At 41.8% G+C, this 17,582-nt stretch overlaps 1 protein-coding gene across 3 annotated transcripts in view; it reads left to right on the top strand.

Moving 5' to 3' along the window:
* The window catches only part of sobpa (sine oculis binding protein homolog (Drosophila) a), a 95,405-nt gene extending 78,102 nt beyond the window's left edge, over nt 1-17,303 (top strand). For 2 of the 3 annotated variants that reach the window (XM_036575203.1, XM_036575202.1), the window contains 3 exons: nt 1,651-1,734; nt 11,867-13,952; nt 14,615-17,303. In XM_036575203.1, the coding sequence (XP_036431096.1) occupies nt 1,651-1,734; nt 11,867-13,933 (2,151 nt within the window). In that variant the 3' untranslated portion in view covers nt 13,934-13,952; nt 14,615-17,303. Of the gene's footprint in view, nt 1-1,650; nt 1,735-7,149; nt 7,258-11,866; nt 13,953-14,614 lie in introns of all 3 variants that reach the window. The other variant, XM_036575201.1, reaches the window with a different exon arrangement.
* The last annotated feature ends 279 nt before the right edge of the window (nt 17,304-17,582 follow it).

Raw genomic sequence — 17,582 nt, 5'->3', positions numbered from 1 at the left:
CTCATCTTTACTTCTGAAAGCCTCTCTGAGATGCTCTTTTATACTTTTTTGGAACGTCTTGCTGACATCAAATTCAAAATGGGAAAATATTTTTCAATAAACAATAAAATTTCTCAGTTTCAACATTGATACGTTGTCTTTGTACTATTTTCAATCAAATATAGAGTTTAAGTAATTTTGCACATCATTGCATTTTGTTTTTATTAACTTTTTGCTCAGCGTCCCAACTTTTTTGGAAATGGGATTGTATATATATGAAGTAGTACAATATGCAAATTGCAAATGAGCTTCTAACCGTGACATGTTTTCCTGTGTGCTGTAAGCATTCTGACCAGTCGCAGATAAACACTGTGTGTTTGGATGAATTGAGGTGGTCACATAATTCAAATAAGTTCTGGTCAACAGTAATGCAGACCATCACATCAGTGGTGCGCTAAAGTGTTTTCAGTATCTTTAAAAGTGATATTTTTCCCAATATAATTCAGCCCTAACACTTACACACACACACACACACACACAGCCGTCCACACACACACATTTAATCTCCATTAAATTGTGTCAGTGTGACTTTTAGAAAATGACATTTCTATACTTTACATTCTACAGCCTGTCCATTTACATCAGCACCAGTTTATCTACTGTATTTTTGAAAGAAAGAGTTTTAATTAGCTTGTTTTTATAATCCAGACCAGCATTTAAATATTTTAGCCAACACTTTTTTGTTATTTTATACACAATAATAACTTGTGGATTTCAATTTTATAAACTATTTGCCAAAAAAGGTATTTTAGATTTAATATTTTAGGAATAGAATAATAAATAAATTACTTTTATTGTTTATTTGCATACATGTTTTGTCCAGTTATCTGCCTTGGAGACTGGATCTCCACTTGAAATATGATGAACTGTGGGTGTTAGTTTTATTAGAACCTATTTGTCAGAGTTCTAGAGCGTTCTCTCTCATTTTACAATCTTCTTCAGCTCTGTTCTTTATACTGGCCACATCTAACATTTCTACAGGTTTATATTCAGTTTCCTAGTGTCCTACTAATTATCTGAAAACTGAGACAGTGTACAGGTTTAGTGCACTGGGATCATTTTACATGTTTATCTACAACCAGATTCATTGTATACATTGAGGTTTTGAACAGTGATTCCAAACTTTTCAATGATACTGTATGTTGTTGCACTCTTGCCTTGTTTTGCATTTCAGTTTTGTGGTATTATTTGTAGCATAATGAATCAAGGTGCAGGTGCTCAGCCTTGGAGTGGAAAATGCTCTCTCTCTCTCACACACACACACACACACACTCCATCCGAGTGAAAGACAAATACAAAGCGAGCGCATGTCAGAACTAATATGGTTCGTTCCCTCACATGTATTAACATCACCAAACACACACACACACACACAGGCCTGTCTTTCTCTCCAGGTGAGTGCATGTCTGTCTGTCCCCACTCCTTTAACTCTCGCTCCATTCATCCTTTCATCCATGCATCCACTTTCACTCTCTTTATTTCTCCCTCAGTTCTCTGCTGTGTGTGTGTGTGTGTGTGTGTGTGTGTGTGTGTGTGTGTGCGTGCGTGTGTGTGTGTTTTGTTTTGGGTTGTATGTCCATGCGTAAAAGGGTGGTTATGTCTCTCCTGTAGGCCAGAGAGGAGGAGGCCTCCACGCAGCACAGCTTGTCCAAAGACACGCCCAGACTTGTCCTCAAGACAAACAGCGATGCGCTTGTAAGACATTTTAACACCCCTGACCAGATCAGTGACCCAGATCTATAATCAAATAGCCTGTGTCTCAATTCTGGCACTATACACTATGTTATTACACTATACATTATGTTATTACACTATACACTATGTTATTACACTATACACTATATTCTTGCACTACACACAATATTTCTACACTACTTCACTATTTAGTGCCTAAGCAGTCTTACATTATACACTTTGTGCTATATTCTTGCACTATACACTATGTACAGTATTCTTACACTATATTTTTACACTATATACTATGTACTTCACTATCTAGTGCATATGTACTCTTGCACTAAACATTATGTACTGTATTCTTACACTAAACATTAGATACTATATGCTTTAATCATGCAAAGGGTTCTTTTAGTGTTCATGGTTCTGTATAGAACCATTTTCTTTACTTGAAGCACCATCTTTTTTAGGAGTGTATACATTATGTAATGTATTCTTATACTATACTTTAGATACTACATGCTTGCAGTATACACTATGTATTATATATCTACACGACACTCTTGAAAAACGATGGTGCCTCAAGGGTTCTTTAGTAAAGAAAATGGTTCTATATAGAACCATGAACACTTTTCATGACAAAAGTGCTCTTCAATCATGAAAGGGTTCTTCGGATTGATGGAAAATGTGCCTGAGTGTACAATAGAACCTTTTTGAAAAAGGTTCTATATAGCACCCAAAAGGGTTCTTCTGTTGTTACAAGCTTGACACCGTAACAATAAATGAACCCTATTGAGTGCTATATAGAACCATTTTCAAAAAGGTTCTATGTAGAAAATGGTTCTATATAGCACTCTAAAGGGTTCCTCTATTGTTACAAGCTTGACACCGTAACAATAGAGGGAACCTACTGAGTGCTATATAGAACCATTTTCAAAAAGGTTCTATGTAGAAAATCGTTCTATATAGCACCCAATGAGGGTTCTTCTATTGTTACAAGCTTGACACCATAACAGTAGAAGAACCTATTTGTGTGCTATATAGAACCATTTTCAAAAAGGTTCTACATAGAACCATGTACAGCACGCTCTCCATCAATCTGATGAATCCTCTCATGGTACAAAGAACCCTTTAATCATGCAAAGGGTTCTTTTAGTGTTCATGGTTCTATATAGAACCATTTTCTTTACTAAAGAACCCTTGAAGCATCTTTTTTTAAGAGTGTATACACTGTGTAATGTATTCTTACGCTATAAATTTACACTATGTACGATATTCTTATACTACATTCTTATACAACACACTGTGTACTATGTACTTATATCCTATGTACTATATTATTACATTATGATATTTTATTTTTATATGCTTTTGCACTATATACTTATTTATGCACTATATTCTTACACTATAAACTGTGTACTATACTCACACTATACACTATGTACTACGTTCTTACACTATACAGTACACACACCCTCAGTCTCAGTACCTTATATAATATATATACATAATTACAACATAATTGTACCATAATCCACTGAAATTGTACAACCCCATTTCCAAAAAAGTTGGGACGCTGTGCAAAATGTAAATGAAAACAAAATGCAATGATGTGCAAATCATTTAAACCCTATATTTAATTGAATTGAGACAACATATCAAATGTTGAAATTGAGAATTTTTTTTGTTTTTTGAAAAAAATATGCCCATTTTGAATTTGATGCCAGCAACACATTCCAAAAAAGTTGGGACGGGGCAACAGAAGACTAGTAAATTTGTGTAATGCTTAAAAAACACCTGGTGGTTGATTGGCAACATGTCAGTAACATCACTGGATAGATAAAGAGCATCTCAGAGAGTCTTTCAGAAGTAAAGATGAGGAGGGGTTCACCACTCTGTGAAAGACTGCACGATCGAATAGTGCAACAATTCAAGAATAATGTTTCTCAACGTAAAATAGCAAAGAACTTTTGCTTTTCATCATCTACGGTACATAATATCATTAAAAGATTCAGAGAATCTGGAGAAATCTCTGTATGTAAGGGTCAAGGCCAAAAACCAGTATTTGCTGGCCGTGATCTTTGGGCCCTCAGGCAGCACTGCATTAAAAACAGACATGACTCTGTAGTGGAAATCACTGCATGGGCTCAGAAACACTTCTGAAAACCACTGTCTGTGAAAACAGTTTGTCACTGCATCAACAAATGCAAGTTAAAACTCTACCATGCAAAGAAGAAAAAATATATAAACAAGATCCAGAAACACTGCCACCTTCTCTGGGCCGGAGCTCATTTAAAATGGACTGAGGCAAAGTGGAAAAGTGTCCTGTGGTCCGACGAATGAAAATTTGAAATTCTTTTTGGAAATCATGGACACTGTGTCCTCCAGGCTAAAGACCATCAGGCTTGTTATCAGCACACAGTTCAAAAGCCAGTATTCATGATGGTATAGGGATGCATTAATGCACATGGCATGGGTGACTGGACATCTGTGAAGGCAACATTAATGCTGAATGATATTTACAGGTTTTGGCAACATATGCTGCCATCCAGATGACATCTTTTTAGGGAAGGCCTTGATTATTTGAGCAAGACAGTGTCAAACCACATTCTACACATATTACAGCAGCATTGCTACCTATTAAAAGAGTCCAGGTGTTAAACTGGCCTGCCTGCAGTCCAGACCTGTCACCACTGAAAACATATGGCACTTTATGAAACAAGAAATACGACAAAGGAGACCCCGAACTGAGCAGCTGAAATCCTATATCAAGTAACAATGGGAAAACATTTCACTTTCAAAACTACAAAAATTGGTCTCCTCAGTTCCCAAATGCTTACAGAGTGATGATAAAAGAGGAGGTGATGAAACACAGTGGTAAACATGACCCCGTCCCAACTTTTTTGGAACGTGTTGCTGCCATCAAAATCAAAATGGGCAAATATTTTTCAAAAACAATAAAAATTCTCAGTTTTAGCATTTGATATGTTGTCTTTGTACTATTTTCAAATAAATATAGGGTTTAAATGATTTGCACATCAGTGCATTTTGTTTTTGTTTACATTTTGCACAGCGTCCCAACTTGTATTTTCTACTCCACACACCCCGTCTCGTCTCCAGGCTTTTTATTTTATTGTTCTGTTTCAAAACATTCGGTTATGAAAAGGTACAAATACGAACTTTTCACCTGGAAAAAGGTTCACAATCAGACCTTAAAACCACTGTTGTATCTTTGAAGGAACATTTACATTGCATTACTATATATAGTCTCCTATTCTATACGCAATGGCTGTATTGAAGACCACCTTTGTCAAGTCCAAGACTTTGACTAGTCAAGATCGAGACAAGGCCAAGTCTAAAGGGAGCTGACAGCAAATCAACACTCTAGTCCAGATGAAAGTGATACCGAGACCCCAAATAATTTGAGTTCTCCTTGAGACCAAGCCTTAACTAATCTTTAACTGCTTCCTGTACAATGAAATAAAACACAGAGGCACAGTGATTTGATTTGCGTAAGTATGAGTCAGTGCGTGTTTAACAGTAGAGGTTAAATTTAGCGAGACTGATGACTGATACCAAGAGAAGAGACCGTGTAGATGATTATCTGGTGCCTGGATTTGTGTAACATACTGCACATAACAAAGATAACAAATTGCTGTATGATCTTTGAATGTTACTGGATCAAACTGTGGTTAGCAGTTAGCTAAAGTTAGCTGCCCACTTACCATTAGAACATTTTGAATTCCTTAGCTCTGTATTGCAAATAGCTTAAAAGTGAAATAACACAGTAGAGTGAAGGACAAAGGCATCTAAGTCACATTTAAACTTCCAACCTCTGACTTCCTCTGTTTGCTCCACCCGTTCTACTACATATGGTTGCTACACCTTGTTTCTTCTTTCAGGGTGAACTCACTACTTGTGAGAAAAGTGGCTAGTACTAGATTTGAGACACAGGGCTGCACTCATTTGCTCATAGCTGTCTGTCACATGTGATTATAGTTTGGTGAAAAATCAGTTTCCCAGTTCTCTCTGTTTTCTTTAAATGTAGTCAGTCAAGACGTGTGGTGTCTGAAGTTTTCTTTAGTTTTGCACTGGAGCTGTGAGGCTAACAGCTAACAGGGTCATTCTACAGAAACGTCCACTTTTCTGTCTGTCCATAGGAGTCCACATAATAAAGGTAACACCAGAGACATTTTAATGAAAAATGCATTTTACCAAATGTCTGCTACAGAGCATCAAACCACATGTTGTCAATCATGGAATATCCACTAAAATATGTAATTTAATCCATTTGTATTCAATTTTTTCTCAATTACCTCAGAATAAATTCGGTCACACCAGTGACTTCAGCTAAAAGCTTCATATGAAATCATGAGCTAAATGAGAAAATCTCTGATAACTGAAAGACACAGTGGACTCACCATGTGCTTTTCTTCATAGATCCTCAGAAAACAGGTAAAAGGAAGTCGAGTGATGTCATCAGTGTGACTTTTATTTCAAAATAAGAGATTTTTTGTTACGCGGTAACACCAGTGACACGACTCCTGGGGACAATAACTTTCATTATATATTTAACAATAAATAATTTATTTGGCATTTGTTTTCTTTGTGTCATTTATATATTCTATAGTCATGTATAGATTATTGTAATTAAAGTTGCAGAAAAAATTTGTTTTTTTCTTCAAAATATGGCCTCAGCCTTTACACATGACTGTGGGGACGAGCTCTTCTGTGGTGCTTGGAATTCTATATAATTGATTTAAAAACCAATATTGCTAATTTGAGGCTCAAGAAGGTGTAACTGTTAAAATAACTTTTTGCTTTATTTTAAAATATAAATAAATTGTAACACTAACATGTTTTTTAAATGTAATATATCTCTAAACACTAGGGACACAAAACTGGACGTTTCTGTAGAACAGCTAATGGAAGCCTATATGTGTCATTTGGTGTAACGTAAACCACACGCTTTGATAAAATGCACAAAAGTACACAGAATAGCTAAAAACAGTAGCAGCCATCTTTATTTTTGTACATGCGTAGGTCCACATTTATAGATAACAGTGAGTCACTCAGTGTCAGAAACAACATAATCAAGTCTGTTAAAGATACTGAAGAGCTCCACACGCTTTCAGGTAAGCGTCTAAGGATTTAAGCATGCAGTTAGCATGATGCTACTGAATGCACTATAAGCTTTCACTGCTTGTTAGCTACATTAGCCCCAAACATGTCTTGGCTGATCGACTACATTTTGGGAAAACTGTGTAAATTAGATTTTTCACTAAACTATCACTTTAAGAATCACACACTCTTTATCAAATGAACTGCATTCTGTTTTTTCATGTTTTGTTTGAACATTGTCATCCTGTATTGCATCACACTGTGTCTGTTGTGTGTGTGTGTGTGTGTGTGTGTATGTGTGGCCAACAGACTCGGAGTGGGGGGTCAGGGGTGAAGGCGCCAGGAGAGAGAGAGAGAGAGGAGTTGAGATGTAAAGCAGAGGCGCTAATGTTCGGCCCACGGCCGCAAGTTAGCGAGGTAATTACGGAGAAAAGGAGAGGAAGCGTCCGCGGACAGTCGCACCGTTGTCACGGCGATCGGCCGCGGCAGAAATAAATGACAGTAATTACGTCTAGACCGAGAGAGAGTGAGGGAGAGAGAGAGAGGTAGAGAGGGAGAGGTAGAGGAGCAAGAGAGAGAAAGAATGGAAAAGAGGAGGGGAAAAGGGAGGGAGAGGGAGAGAGAGAGAGAGAGAGGGAGATGAAGAGAAGCAAGAGAGAAGAAGAGGAGGGGAAGACAGAAGAGAGAGCTTGAGAGAGGGAGAAAGAGAAGGTGATAGAAAAGAAGGGGAAGAGAAAAGGTCAGGAAAAAACGAGCGATAGAAACGAGAGAAAGAATGAGAGGAAGGAGGGGGAAGAGAGAAAGAAAAGAGAGAGTAAGAAGGAGAGAGGGAGAGAGGGAGACGTAGAGAGGCAAGAGAGAGAAAAGGAAAAAGAGGAAGGGAAAAATAGAAGAGAGAAAGATTGAGGGGGAGGGAGAGGGAGAGAGAAGGAGATGTAGAGAAGCAAGAGAGAAAGAAAGGAAAAGAGGAGGGGAAAGACAAGAGAGAGAGAGAGCTTGCGAGAGGGGAAAAGAGCAGGTAATAGAGAAGATGATAGAAAAGAAGGGGAAGAGAAAAGGTCAGGAAAAAAGACAGAAATGAGAGAAAGAATGAGCGAAAGGGAGGGGTAAGAGAGAAAGAAGAGAGAGCGTGAGAGAGAGGGAAAGAGTTGTTGGTAGAGGGGAATAGAGTATGATAGAAAAGAAAGGACGAAGAGAGATAATATAGAAAAAGAGGAGTGCAAGAGAGAGGGTTGGGGAGAGAGAGAAAGAGAGAGAGAAGGCAATGTAGTGGGAATAAAGAAAAAGAAAGAGGAGGAAGAGAGAAACAGAGAGACAAAAGAAAAGAGAAAGAGAGTTAAAAGACATGGAGAGAGAAAGAAGGGAAAAGAAATAGAAGGGAGAGAGAGAAGGGGAAGAGGGAGAGAGAGGTTATGTAGTGGGAATAGAGAAAAAGAAAGAGGAGGGAGAGGGAAGTAGAGAGAGCAAAGAAAAGGGGAAGATAGAGAGAAAAAGACAGGGAGAGAGAAAGAAGGGAAAAGAAATAGAAGGGAGAGAGCAAAGGGAAAAGAGAGAGAAGGTAAACGAGCAGGAATACAGGAGAAGAAAGGAGGAAGAGGGAAGTATAGAGAGAAAATAAAAGGGAAAGAAAGAGAGAAAGAGATGGAGAGGGGGAAAGAAGGGAAAAGAAATGGAAGGGAGAGCAAAAAGGGTGAAAGCGTGAAGAGAGACCAACAGACTAAAGATGAAAGAGAGAAAGATGGAGAGAAAAGGGGATGGAAAGACAAGAAAATGGCAGAGAGGTGACATGAGAGGGTATGATGGAATGATATTGAGCAAAAGTATGAAATGAGAAAGAGAGAGGGAGAGAGAGAGAGAGAGAGAGCGAGAGAGAGAAAGAGACTGAGAGAAAGGTGTGGGAGAGCGAGATAGAAAGGAACACATTGGAACTGTTAGAGATGAGTGAAGGATAGAATAATACATGAACGAAGCAAAAGCACAAGGAGAGATAATAAGGAGAAAGAGTGAGTGAGTGAGAGAGAGAGAACAGGAGAGAGAGAGAGAGAGAGAGAGAGAGATGGATGGTGAGAGCGGAAGTGCATTAGTGTAATGTGCAGTGAAATTTCCCGCTCGGAGCTCAGGCTGGTTAAGTGCTCTCCATCTGTGCTGGGTTTAAACTGGGGGAAATTAGCGCCCATGTATAATTCACCATACGCACACATGCTTTGGCCTGCATGACCACAGCGCTGAGTCACAACGTGTGAACTAGGTGAGACTGACCAGTGCTCAATCAATGCAGGTTTGCAGTGGTCAGTAACATAATAGATTATGGAAAAAGGTTTACACTTGTTTACTTAAAAATAAAAGTGCTCTATATATCATTCATATGATCCACACAGTCATTCTGACAGACTGTAATACACTACAGGAAGTCTAGAGGGGCGATATGGCTTCTACTGTTTCATTTAAAAAGCCTCTATAATGTTCATATGATCCACACAGTCACTCTGACAGACTGTAATACACTACAGGAAGTCTAGAGGGCGATATGGTTATATTATTTCTTTTAATAAACACTTTTTATATTTATATATATTTGATATTGCTCCTAAAGGGCTCCTAATTTTTTTAAATACAACAACATTTATTCCAGACGATACTATCTGGTTGACGTGTTTCTACTCGTACTGTTATTACAATATTTTTTCATAGTAACTATCATTCCACTGAGCATAGGTTGTTTAGTAACATCTTGCTTTACTCTGCAGTTAACTGGTACTAAGTTTTATACTTTGGCTCATACAAAAACAGAAGCAAAAAAGGATACATTAGGTAACTTCTGTAAGATAATATTTGACCTGCTGCCCATTTGGTCAGATTCTGAAGAAGAGAGTGACTCCAGGCCTACAGCGAATTCCATTGATCCTAAGCAAGCTTTTTGTTCGGCAGCTGCAACAGAGCAACTGAACAAACTGGAATCAGCAAAAAACCAAACAGAATACAATCCAACAAACAAGATGGGCTGTGAAACGCTTTACAGACTGATTGAAACAATACCACGTTCAGGGTCATCTGGAAAATACTGAAAAAGCTGAGCTCAACCTGATATTGCCAGTTTTATGGGTTTATTAGTAACGCAAAAGGGGACTACTTTTTTTGGCTGAAGGAATTGCCACAATTAAAGCATCTGGCCTGTGGACTGGCGACCTGTCCAGGGTGTATCCTGCCTTCCGCCCAGTGATCGCTGGGATAGGCTCCAGCCCCCCTCACAACCCAAAAGGATAAGCGGTTTAGAAAATGTGTGTGTATGTCTTGTATAAAGGCAATAGAACACTGGGGGTCGTGTATTATTGTGAAATAATGTCACGGCTTTGATAAAGACTTTGCTCACATTTGCGACCGAATAACAGTTGGTCTTCTACAGGAAGTGTAAGGTGCGATGTAGGGTCTGTTGTTTTGTTGCACTACAAAAAAGGAAATGGCAGCAACAGAAGTATTGTACATTTGAGCAGTCATTTTAGGTGGGCCACTGACAAAAGTGAGTGGGCCTCGGCCCACTGGACCTAATCATACCGCTGCCACTGGTGGCAGCCTTAATGAACTCTGCAGTTCATTGTTTGAGTGTGGTTATTTGTAAGAGAGTGAGTGTGTATGGTTATCTGCAGGAGAGGGTGTGTGTGTGCATGATGAATGTCTGTCATTGACGGAAGTGACAGCTGATTAATCCCCTCATTACTTCCTGCGAGACTCCTGTTCGGAAATCAGCTCGTCGGGCCTGAGGCTAATCCGGCGCTCTGCACTCGTCAGCGCGAGCTCGCGAGGACACTTGTGACAGGCAGACGGGGAGAGACATGACAGAATGACAAGACAGATGTAGAAAGTCAGAAAGTTAGAGAGGTATATGTTACCTTAGACACTTTTTTAGAACCTACTTTCTTACATCCACTCGTCCCACACTTTCCTCATGTGCTCCATATATGCACGCGCACTCCTTCCGATCAGACTTGTAGCTGTCGTTCCCTGTTAGCGTCACCTTGAATAGACAACTAGACTGCCTATTTGTTTTCGTGCGGTATCCAGACACACGCACACATAATTGTTCCTTGAAGGGAAAACCTTTTAGTTGGGACAGTCTGGGTTTGACCCTGCGGCTCTGCCAGGGGCGACTGACTCTGTGACAAGTAAGTGAGTAAGAGAGTGAGCGAGGGAAGAGAAAAGAAAATGATGTGCTGGAGTTGTCCTCTTCAGCGGATGATGAAAATGGACGTTTGGTGTTTGGATGAGACAGACGAGCACTTGCTTAAGCTGGAAGTTAATAATTTATGGCATAAGTGACATGTTTCTTTACATCACAGGTTCCCAACCCTGATCCTGGAGTACCCCTGCCTTGCACAGTTCTGCATTTTCATGCTGTAACACGCCCTCTTTAACTCAGGAAGGGCTTGTTAATTAGCTGATTAGCTAAATCATGTGTGTTGGGAGTGTGGAAGACACTTGTGGGTACTCTAGGACAAGGGTTGGGAACCACTGCAATACATGTATACAAAGTGTTTATTTTATTTTACTTAAGAACCAGCGTGATGAATCACCCTGTGATTAAAATAAATAGGGATGCAATGATATGAGAATTCGGTGCTGATATCTAATATTTTCATATACGTATCTGCCATTGTTGATGCATTTATGAAACTGGGACTACGTGGAATAGCATTGCAGAGAAATGTTTATTGCAGTAAAATGAATAAAATGCATATATGCTTTACAAAGTAGATACAAGAATATGTTATCAAATATTGGTGAAATTTAAACATCTTCTTTTAAGAAAATATCTGCTGATACTGATATGATTCCGATATCACTGAGCATCTCTAATGATAAATAAACCTTTCATTCAAATATATATGTACACACATAGACAAGTTAAGTCTTGAGACAGACTCAAAAATAGCTTTATGTAATTTGATAGCACTTTTTAAATGGATATTGTTTTTGCTCTGCTAATCTGGTTTTAATTGTCCTATGTTGTGTCTATTTTTGTGCATTTCAGGTGTGTGACTGGTGTAAGCACATCCGCCACACTAAGGAGTACCTGGACTTTGGGTCGGGTGAGAGACGCCTGCAGTTTTGCAGTGCAAAGTGTCTGAACCAGTATAAAATGGACATTTTCTATAAAGAGACCCAGGCAGCCCTGCCAGCTGGTCTGTGTAACCCTGTTCATCCAGCTGGGGAAGGGAAGTCGGAGGGAAGCCCAGGAGTGCAGCTCCTCACCCCCGAGTCATGGAGTGCTCCTCTGAGTGAACTCCGTGCGCGCAAGGCCCCTTCACCAGGGGGCGCCACCTCTGGAGCTGGACACTCGGGGTCAGCATCAGGATCTCCCTCTGAGCCTGGAACCATGTGTTCATCTTCGTCCTCTTCATCGTCTGCGAAAATCCCCACGCCAAGGCCACACGAAAGTCCGACGTTACCACATCCCCCTCCACCACCCCCTGCGCCCGGACTCCACCCACCACTTGGGGTGCCACCCGGCAGCCCTCCCATGGTGATGACACCCCGTGGTCCAGTCCCACTTCCTTTCTTTATGGAGCACCAAATGATGCAGCAAATACGTCCTCCATTCCTTCGGCCACCTGGCCCCAACAGCCCACTCTCAAATCCCATGATTCCTGGCATTGGCCCACCGCCTCCTCCTCCTCGGACCCTGGGTCCCCCATCAAGCCCAATGCATCGACCCCTTCTCTCACCTCACGTCCACCCTTCCTCCACCCCTACCCTGCCAGGCAACCCACCTGGTATGATGCCCCCTCACCCGGCTGCCCATATGCCTGGGCTACCTTTTCCTCCAGTTAACATTATGCCGGCTGGGCCCATTCCAGTGCCACCCATGATGAACTTTGGCATGCCATCACTTGCACCTCTGGTGCCACCTCCCATGCTTTTAGTGCCGTACCCTGTAATTGTGCCGTTACCGGTGCCAATACCCATCCCTGTTCCCATCCCAGTCAGTCCAAAGGCATCAGGTGACCGTCCAGGGAATGATGGGATGCTTCCGGAGGTTCCTGGTGAGCGCAGCAACTCACAGGACTTGCCTTTCTCCCCTGATTCGTCCAGAGGAGGAGAGGGTGGAGTTCATAAGCAGGGTCCCTCAAACTCGGACATGCTTTCACCAGGAGTGTCTGGCCAGACAGAACGGGGGAGGAGGAGCATGGTGGATCTCTCTGTTAAAATGGAAAGCCCTGGAAGTGGAAGCTCCAGTTTGTCAAATTCAGGATCTCCTACAGACACACCAGCAAATGGAATAATCGATTTAACAACAAATCGTCGCTCAAGGCAACAGCTGGTCATCCAGAGGGCAGTGCCATGTGTGCAAGTAAAGCCAGAGCCTGATTTGACTCCGCTAACAGGGCAAGCTGTCTCACGATTGGGTGATTGTGAAGCAAATGGGAGGGACTCTGGCAGCATAGGGCCAATAGAGGACTTGCAAAGAGACAGAGACAGCGAGGCTAAAAGCCCACTGGACAATGTTGAGCTGCCGTGTGCTGACCCTTCCTTCTGCAGTGCCACGCCCCCACTATCTCAACCAATTACATGCACTCTTTCTGCCCCCACAGCCAGCATCTCCACAACAAAAACAGAGCCAGGAACCGCCACGCCTTGTAACGTGATTGTCAATGGGGGCTGCAGCATGCAGCCACTAGAGCCCTCAGTCCGGACCTCACCTCTGGAACAGCGCCCCTCTGTGGAACCGTGCCGCAGGACAACCACACTTCGTGACGAGCCTTCTGAGGGAGAGGACCTGAAGGAAAATAGCTGCACAGCAATTGAGAGGGACACAGCAGGTAAGAGAGCATTATCAGAGCAGGCCAGTGCTCCTGCGGGCACTGGAGACGAGAAGTCCCAAGAGGCAGAGGATGCAGCGTCTGGAGCAGATCACGCCTACGCTTTGCCACTTATGCCCAAGCCGGGCTGTGTCATTCAGCCTGTGCCCAAACCAACAGAGAAGACAACGGGCATTCTGCCATGTGGCCTGACTGCACCATTGGCAGCAGCAGGGGCAGCAGAGCTAGAGCCCCCGCTAAAGAGGAGGTGCCTGCGCATTCGCAATCAGAACAAGTGAAGAGTGAGAGAGTTTGCAGGTCAGTCACTCACTGCCCTAGTTTAAATTTAAACTCCAAGTCAGACTGATCTTTAATTCCTGTTAGGGTTGTCTAAGCATTTGTAATTCCACTCTATTAATCCCTACCTTGTAGGTCCATCTTGCTAGTGTGCAGTTAGAGTTTGTGTTGATGCACAATTTGTGTTAGACACCTCCTACCCCTTCACTAATGGTCAGTTTCTGACCACAGAACTGCTCTTGGCTGGCTATTTCTGAGTAGTGGACCACTCTCAATCTAGCAGCAACAATGATATTAAGCATTGCTGTGCTGACTTGTACCAGTGCCACACAAACACTACCATGTCAGTGCCACTGCTGTGCTGACAATGGTCCACCACACAAACAATACCTGTTCAAGCATGGTCCTATGGTCAGAATTGTACAAGAATAGTAGAAGCTTGGGAAATAGATGAAAAATTAAGCCAGTGTTGTGTTTTGTCAGACTTTGCCAGACTGTGCTAGTGCATTTTCAATTTAAAAGTAAAAATAGTGTTTGCAGCTTTCAATTTTTCTCAGCCTTGAATTGAAACAGATGAGACTGAATTCATGCTGATTTTAAGAAAAGACCTTGAGCACTTTAATCTCTTAGGGGATTAACCCGTTATCTCAATATCTTTTCTTTCCTCCATCTCTCTCTGACAGATGCTTACATCTCACCAAAGGGACAAGCAGCACAGCACTGCAGCAAATACTACCAGTCCTTCTACAGCTCCACCATCAACACACAAATACCCGTCCCTTCACCCTGTAACCTTCTCCACTCAAGTCTTGGATGGACAAACAACTGGAATGACCCCATGAATCCTTCCAAGAGTCCTTGAAGTTTCCTCTTTTTCTATCTCTTTGTCAGTCTTTTCACTGGTTGTCCAAGTCACTTTCACCTAGAATTGAATCTTTACATCTGTGCTGAGGAGTCTCCCCCTACAGGACTGGTGAAGCGCTGCAGTGCTGAGGACTGTAATGTACATAAATAGCTCCAAGAGAGCCAAAAAATGTGGGTCTCAAGCCAAACAGCAATCATGAAGAGGTCCACTGGACTTGCCAATCAAATGTGCCCACAAATGATGGACAGGACTGGCTCCTGAACAGGCCCCCGAGGGTGGGCCTTAAACACGTTGCCCAATCAAAAAAAAAGCCCTGTGGCCTGCCACTCAGATGTGCCCATTAATGATAAACAGGGACAGGTTTGTTTTTTGTGTGTGTCAGTGTTCAGACAAATCTAGTTAGGTCCGTATGAAGTGAGAGAGAGTTGGAGGGCTAAACTGTTGGCACCTCCACCAGCGTTCTCAGGCAGAAGCGAACCGAAGATCCACAGAGTGCCAAGAAAGTAATGAAAACAAGAAAGGTCACTGTGGTCAGGTCTCTCCATCTTTATCACTTTGCCTGTTTTCCATTTGTTCTCCATGTTCTTGTCTTTTCTTTGGCACCACCAGCAAGATGCACAGAAATCCTTATTTGTGCCCTTTTGTCTTTTCTGGCCACAGAAAATACAGGAAAAAGGGAAAACTATTTCTTTCAGACAGTCTGAAACAATCAAAAAAGGAGCACGAGGAATAAGGATGAAACTGGGACGAGCGAAGGGGGAACTGGGGACTTTCCGCAGGAAAACAATGGACAAGACAAAAAATGAAGATTGTGGTACTAATGGAGAGCAGTATTTACGGACTGTTTGCTGGCACCCCAGCAATGTTGGTGGTGTCCGAATGGACGGATGTGCAATGGAAAATTCACTCCCTCTCACCTACTCAAGGACGACAGGGTAGAGACACTGCTTGACCTTAACCAGGACTGTCAAATGGTCGCTATTGGCTAGAAGGAACGCCTGGTTCTTCCTCCAACCTGAACCCAGAGATCTGAATGATGAATGCACTTGTCAATCACTGGTACACAGTATACGCATGCAATTACACTTTGTACAACGACATGAAGGTGTACAAAGTGAATAAAATACATGACATTTGTTGTGTTAGCCAAACTAAGAATGATAGCATAGGCCTCTCTCTGAAATTTGATACTCATTCAGTTAAATCAGTCTTTCAATCAGTGTATCATTTGGTTACGTGATGGCATTATAAACCTTGCCTTTTCTTATAGGTTCTTAAGCACTAGGGGCATTTCTAAACATTTGGGAGCCCTAAGTGGCATCCTACCACCACCTATCCCAATCAGATTCTTTTGTACGTAAGAATAGAAGAAAAATTACAACGTATTTAACTTTGATCAGGAATCTGTTTTTCTACTTTAGCATATCATATTTGTGGATTAGACATGGTTCCGTTACTGTATCTGTATGCAACTGTGGTTCAAACAGGAACAGAAAAGATGCAGTCAGACCGCGATCACTGTTTAGACTTCAAGGAAAATATCAGATACCTTCTCGGATCAGATTTGACTTCTTGTCTAAACGAAACCTGAGCCAGCTATGAAAAGCGTACATGCTAAAAGCTCGTTACCGAGAGGGAGCTACTTTGGGGCTTGAAGAGTCAAAACAACATGACACAGACACGCAGTAGAGGAACAAACCAGCAATGTTAAAATTTAAACACACAACATATCAGTCTCCAGCTAGCTCCTTAGGAGAGAGCTGGGGGAGTGTAACTCGAAGCCTGATGTGTGTGAGACTGAGTGTGTCTTGCCAAAAAACCTGAAGCATTTTTCCCAATTCATTAGAAAAGAAAAACACAAGTGTCAAAAAAGGGTACACAGAAAGGTGTGAGAACTTGCTGGGGAAATCATAAAAGTTGTCGGCGTGTCAGAAAGCGACAGGGTGGTTCCCTTACGGCTGTTTTCCTCAGCCGGTCAGCCAGACTTTTTGTCCCTTGTGTTGAAAAGTCTCCGTCTCAGATTCATCCAAGTGCTTGATTTCCTGAAAACTGAAAATGGCTCTGGTGTTTTCGTTCCAGATGGCTTTCCTTCCCCCTGCTTCTCTCTCTTTGCAGCTCGATATATTCTCCTCTGATTTCCATGTTTGGCTCAGTCTGTCTTGCTGTCGCTGACCGAAATCTACCCTCACTTTTTACCTCCGCTTTATCTTTTTTTTCTTTAACTTTCTCCTTCCAACATCATGAGAAAATTGGTGTAACCTCCCCGTTTTTTCTACTTATTTATTCAGTCTGTCCGTCAGACGTTTAGGGACGCTTTGCCTTGCTGTGCAACATTTGATTTTTGCTCTATGCTAATCCTTTGGGTATATTTAGCTACAACACTCAGCTATTGTCGGGACATCAAGTTTGATCCCTGGCCAAGACTCCAAAAGAATGGATAGCCGCGAGTCCAAGAGAGCTAAATTGTCCTCGCTCTCTCTGGGTGAATGGTTCTCCCTTTCCTCCCATCACTCAGTGCAGTGCTAGCCAACACAGGCATCTGTTTGCTGACGTAATAGAATTCACTGTTAGTGTTCTCCTCCAAGTCTGTCGAGCTGTCCAATGATGTTGCGTTAATGGCAGTTTAAAAAGATGCAGTGGAGTTTTGTATGTCTCGGAGGAAGCTCGTCCTAGACTTCACCCTCCCAGCTTAGTAGCATTGTGTGATAGAGGGAGAGCTAGCTAGCAGGTGGAATTAGTTACGACTAAATTTGGGGAGAAATATAGGTTTCAAAAAAAGCACATAT

Source organism: Colossoma macropomum, unplaced genomic scaffold, assembly GCF_904425465.1.
Source record: "Colossoma macropomum unplaced genomic scaffold, Colossoma_macropomum, whole genome shotgun sequence".
NCBI lineage: Eukaryota > Metazoa > Chordata > Actinopteri > Characiformes > Serrasalmidae > Colossoma > Colossoma macropomum.
Note: the sequence above shows the minus strand (reverse complement) of the source record. Positions and strands in the feature narration are given on the sequence as shown.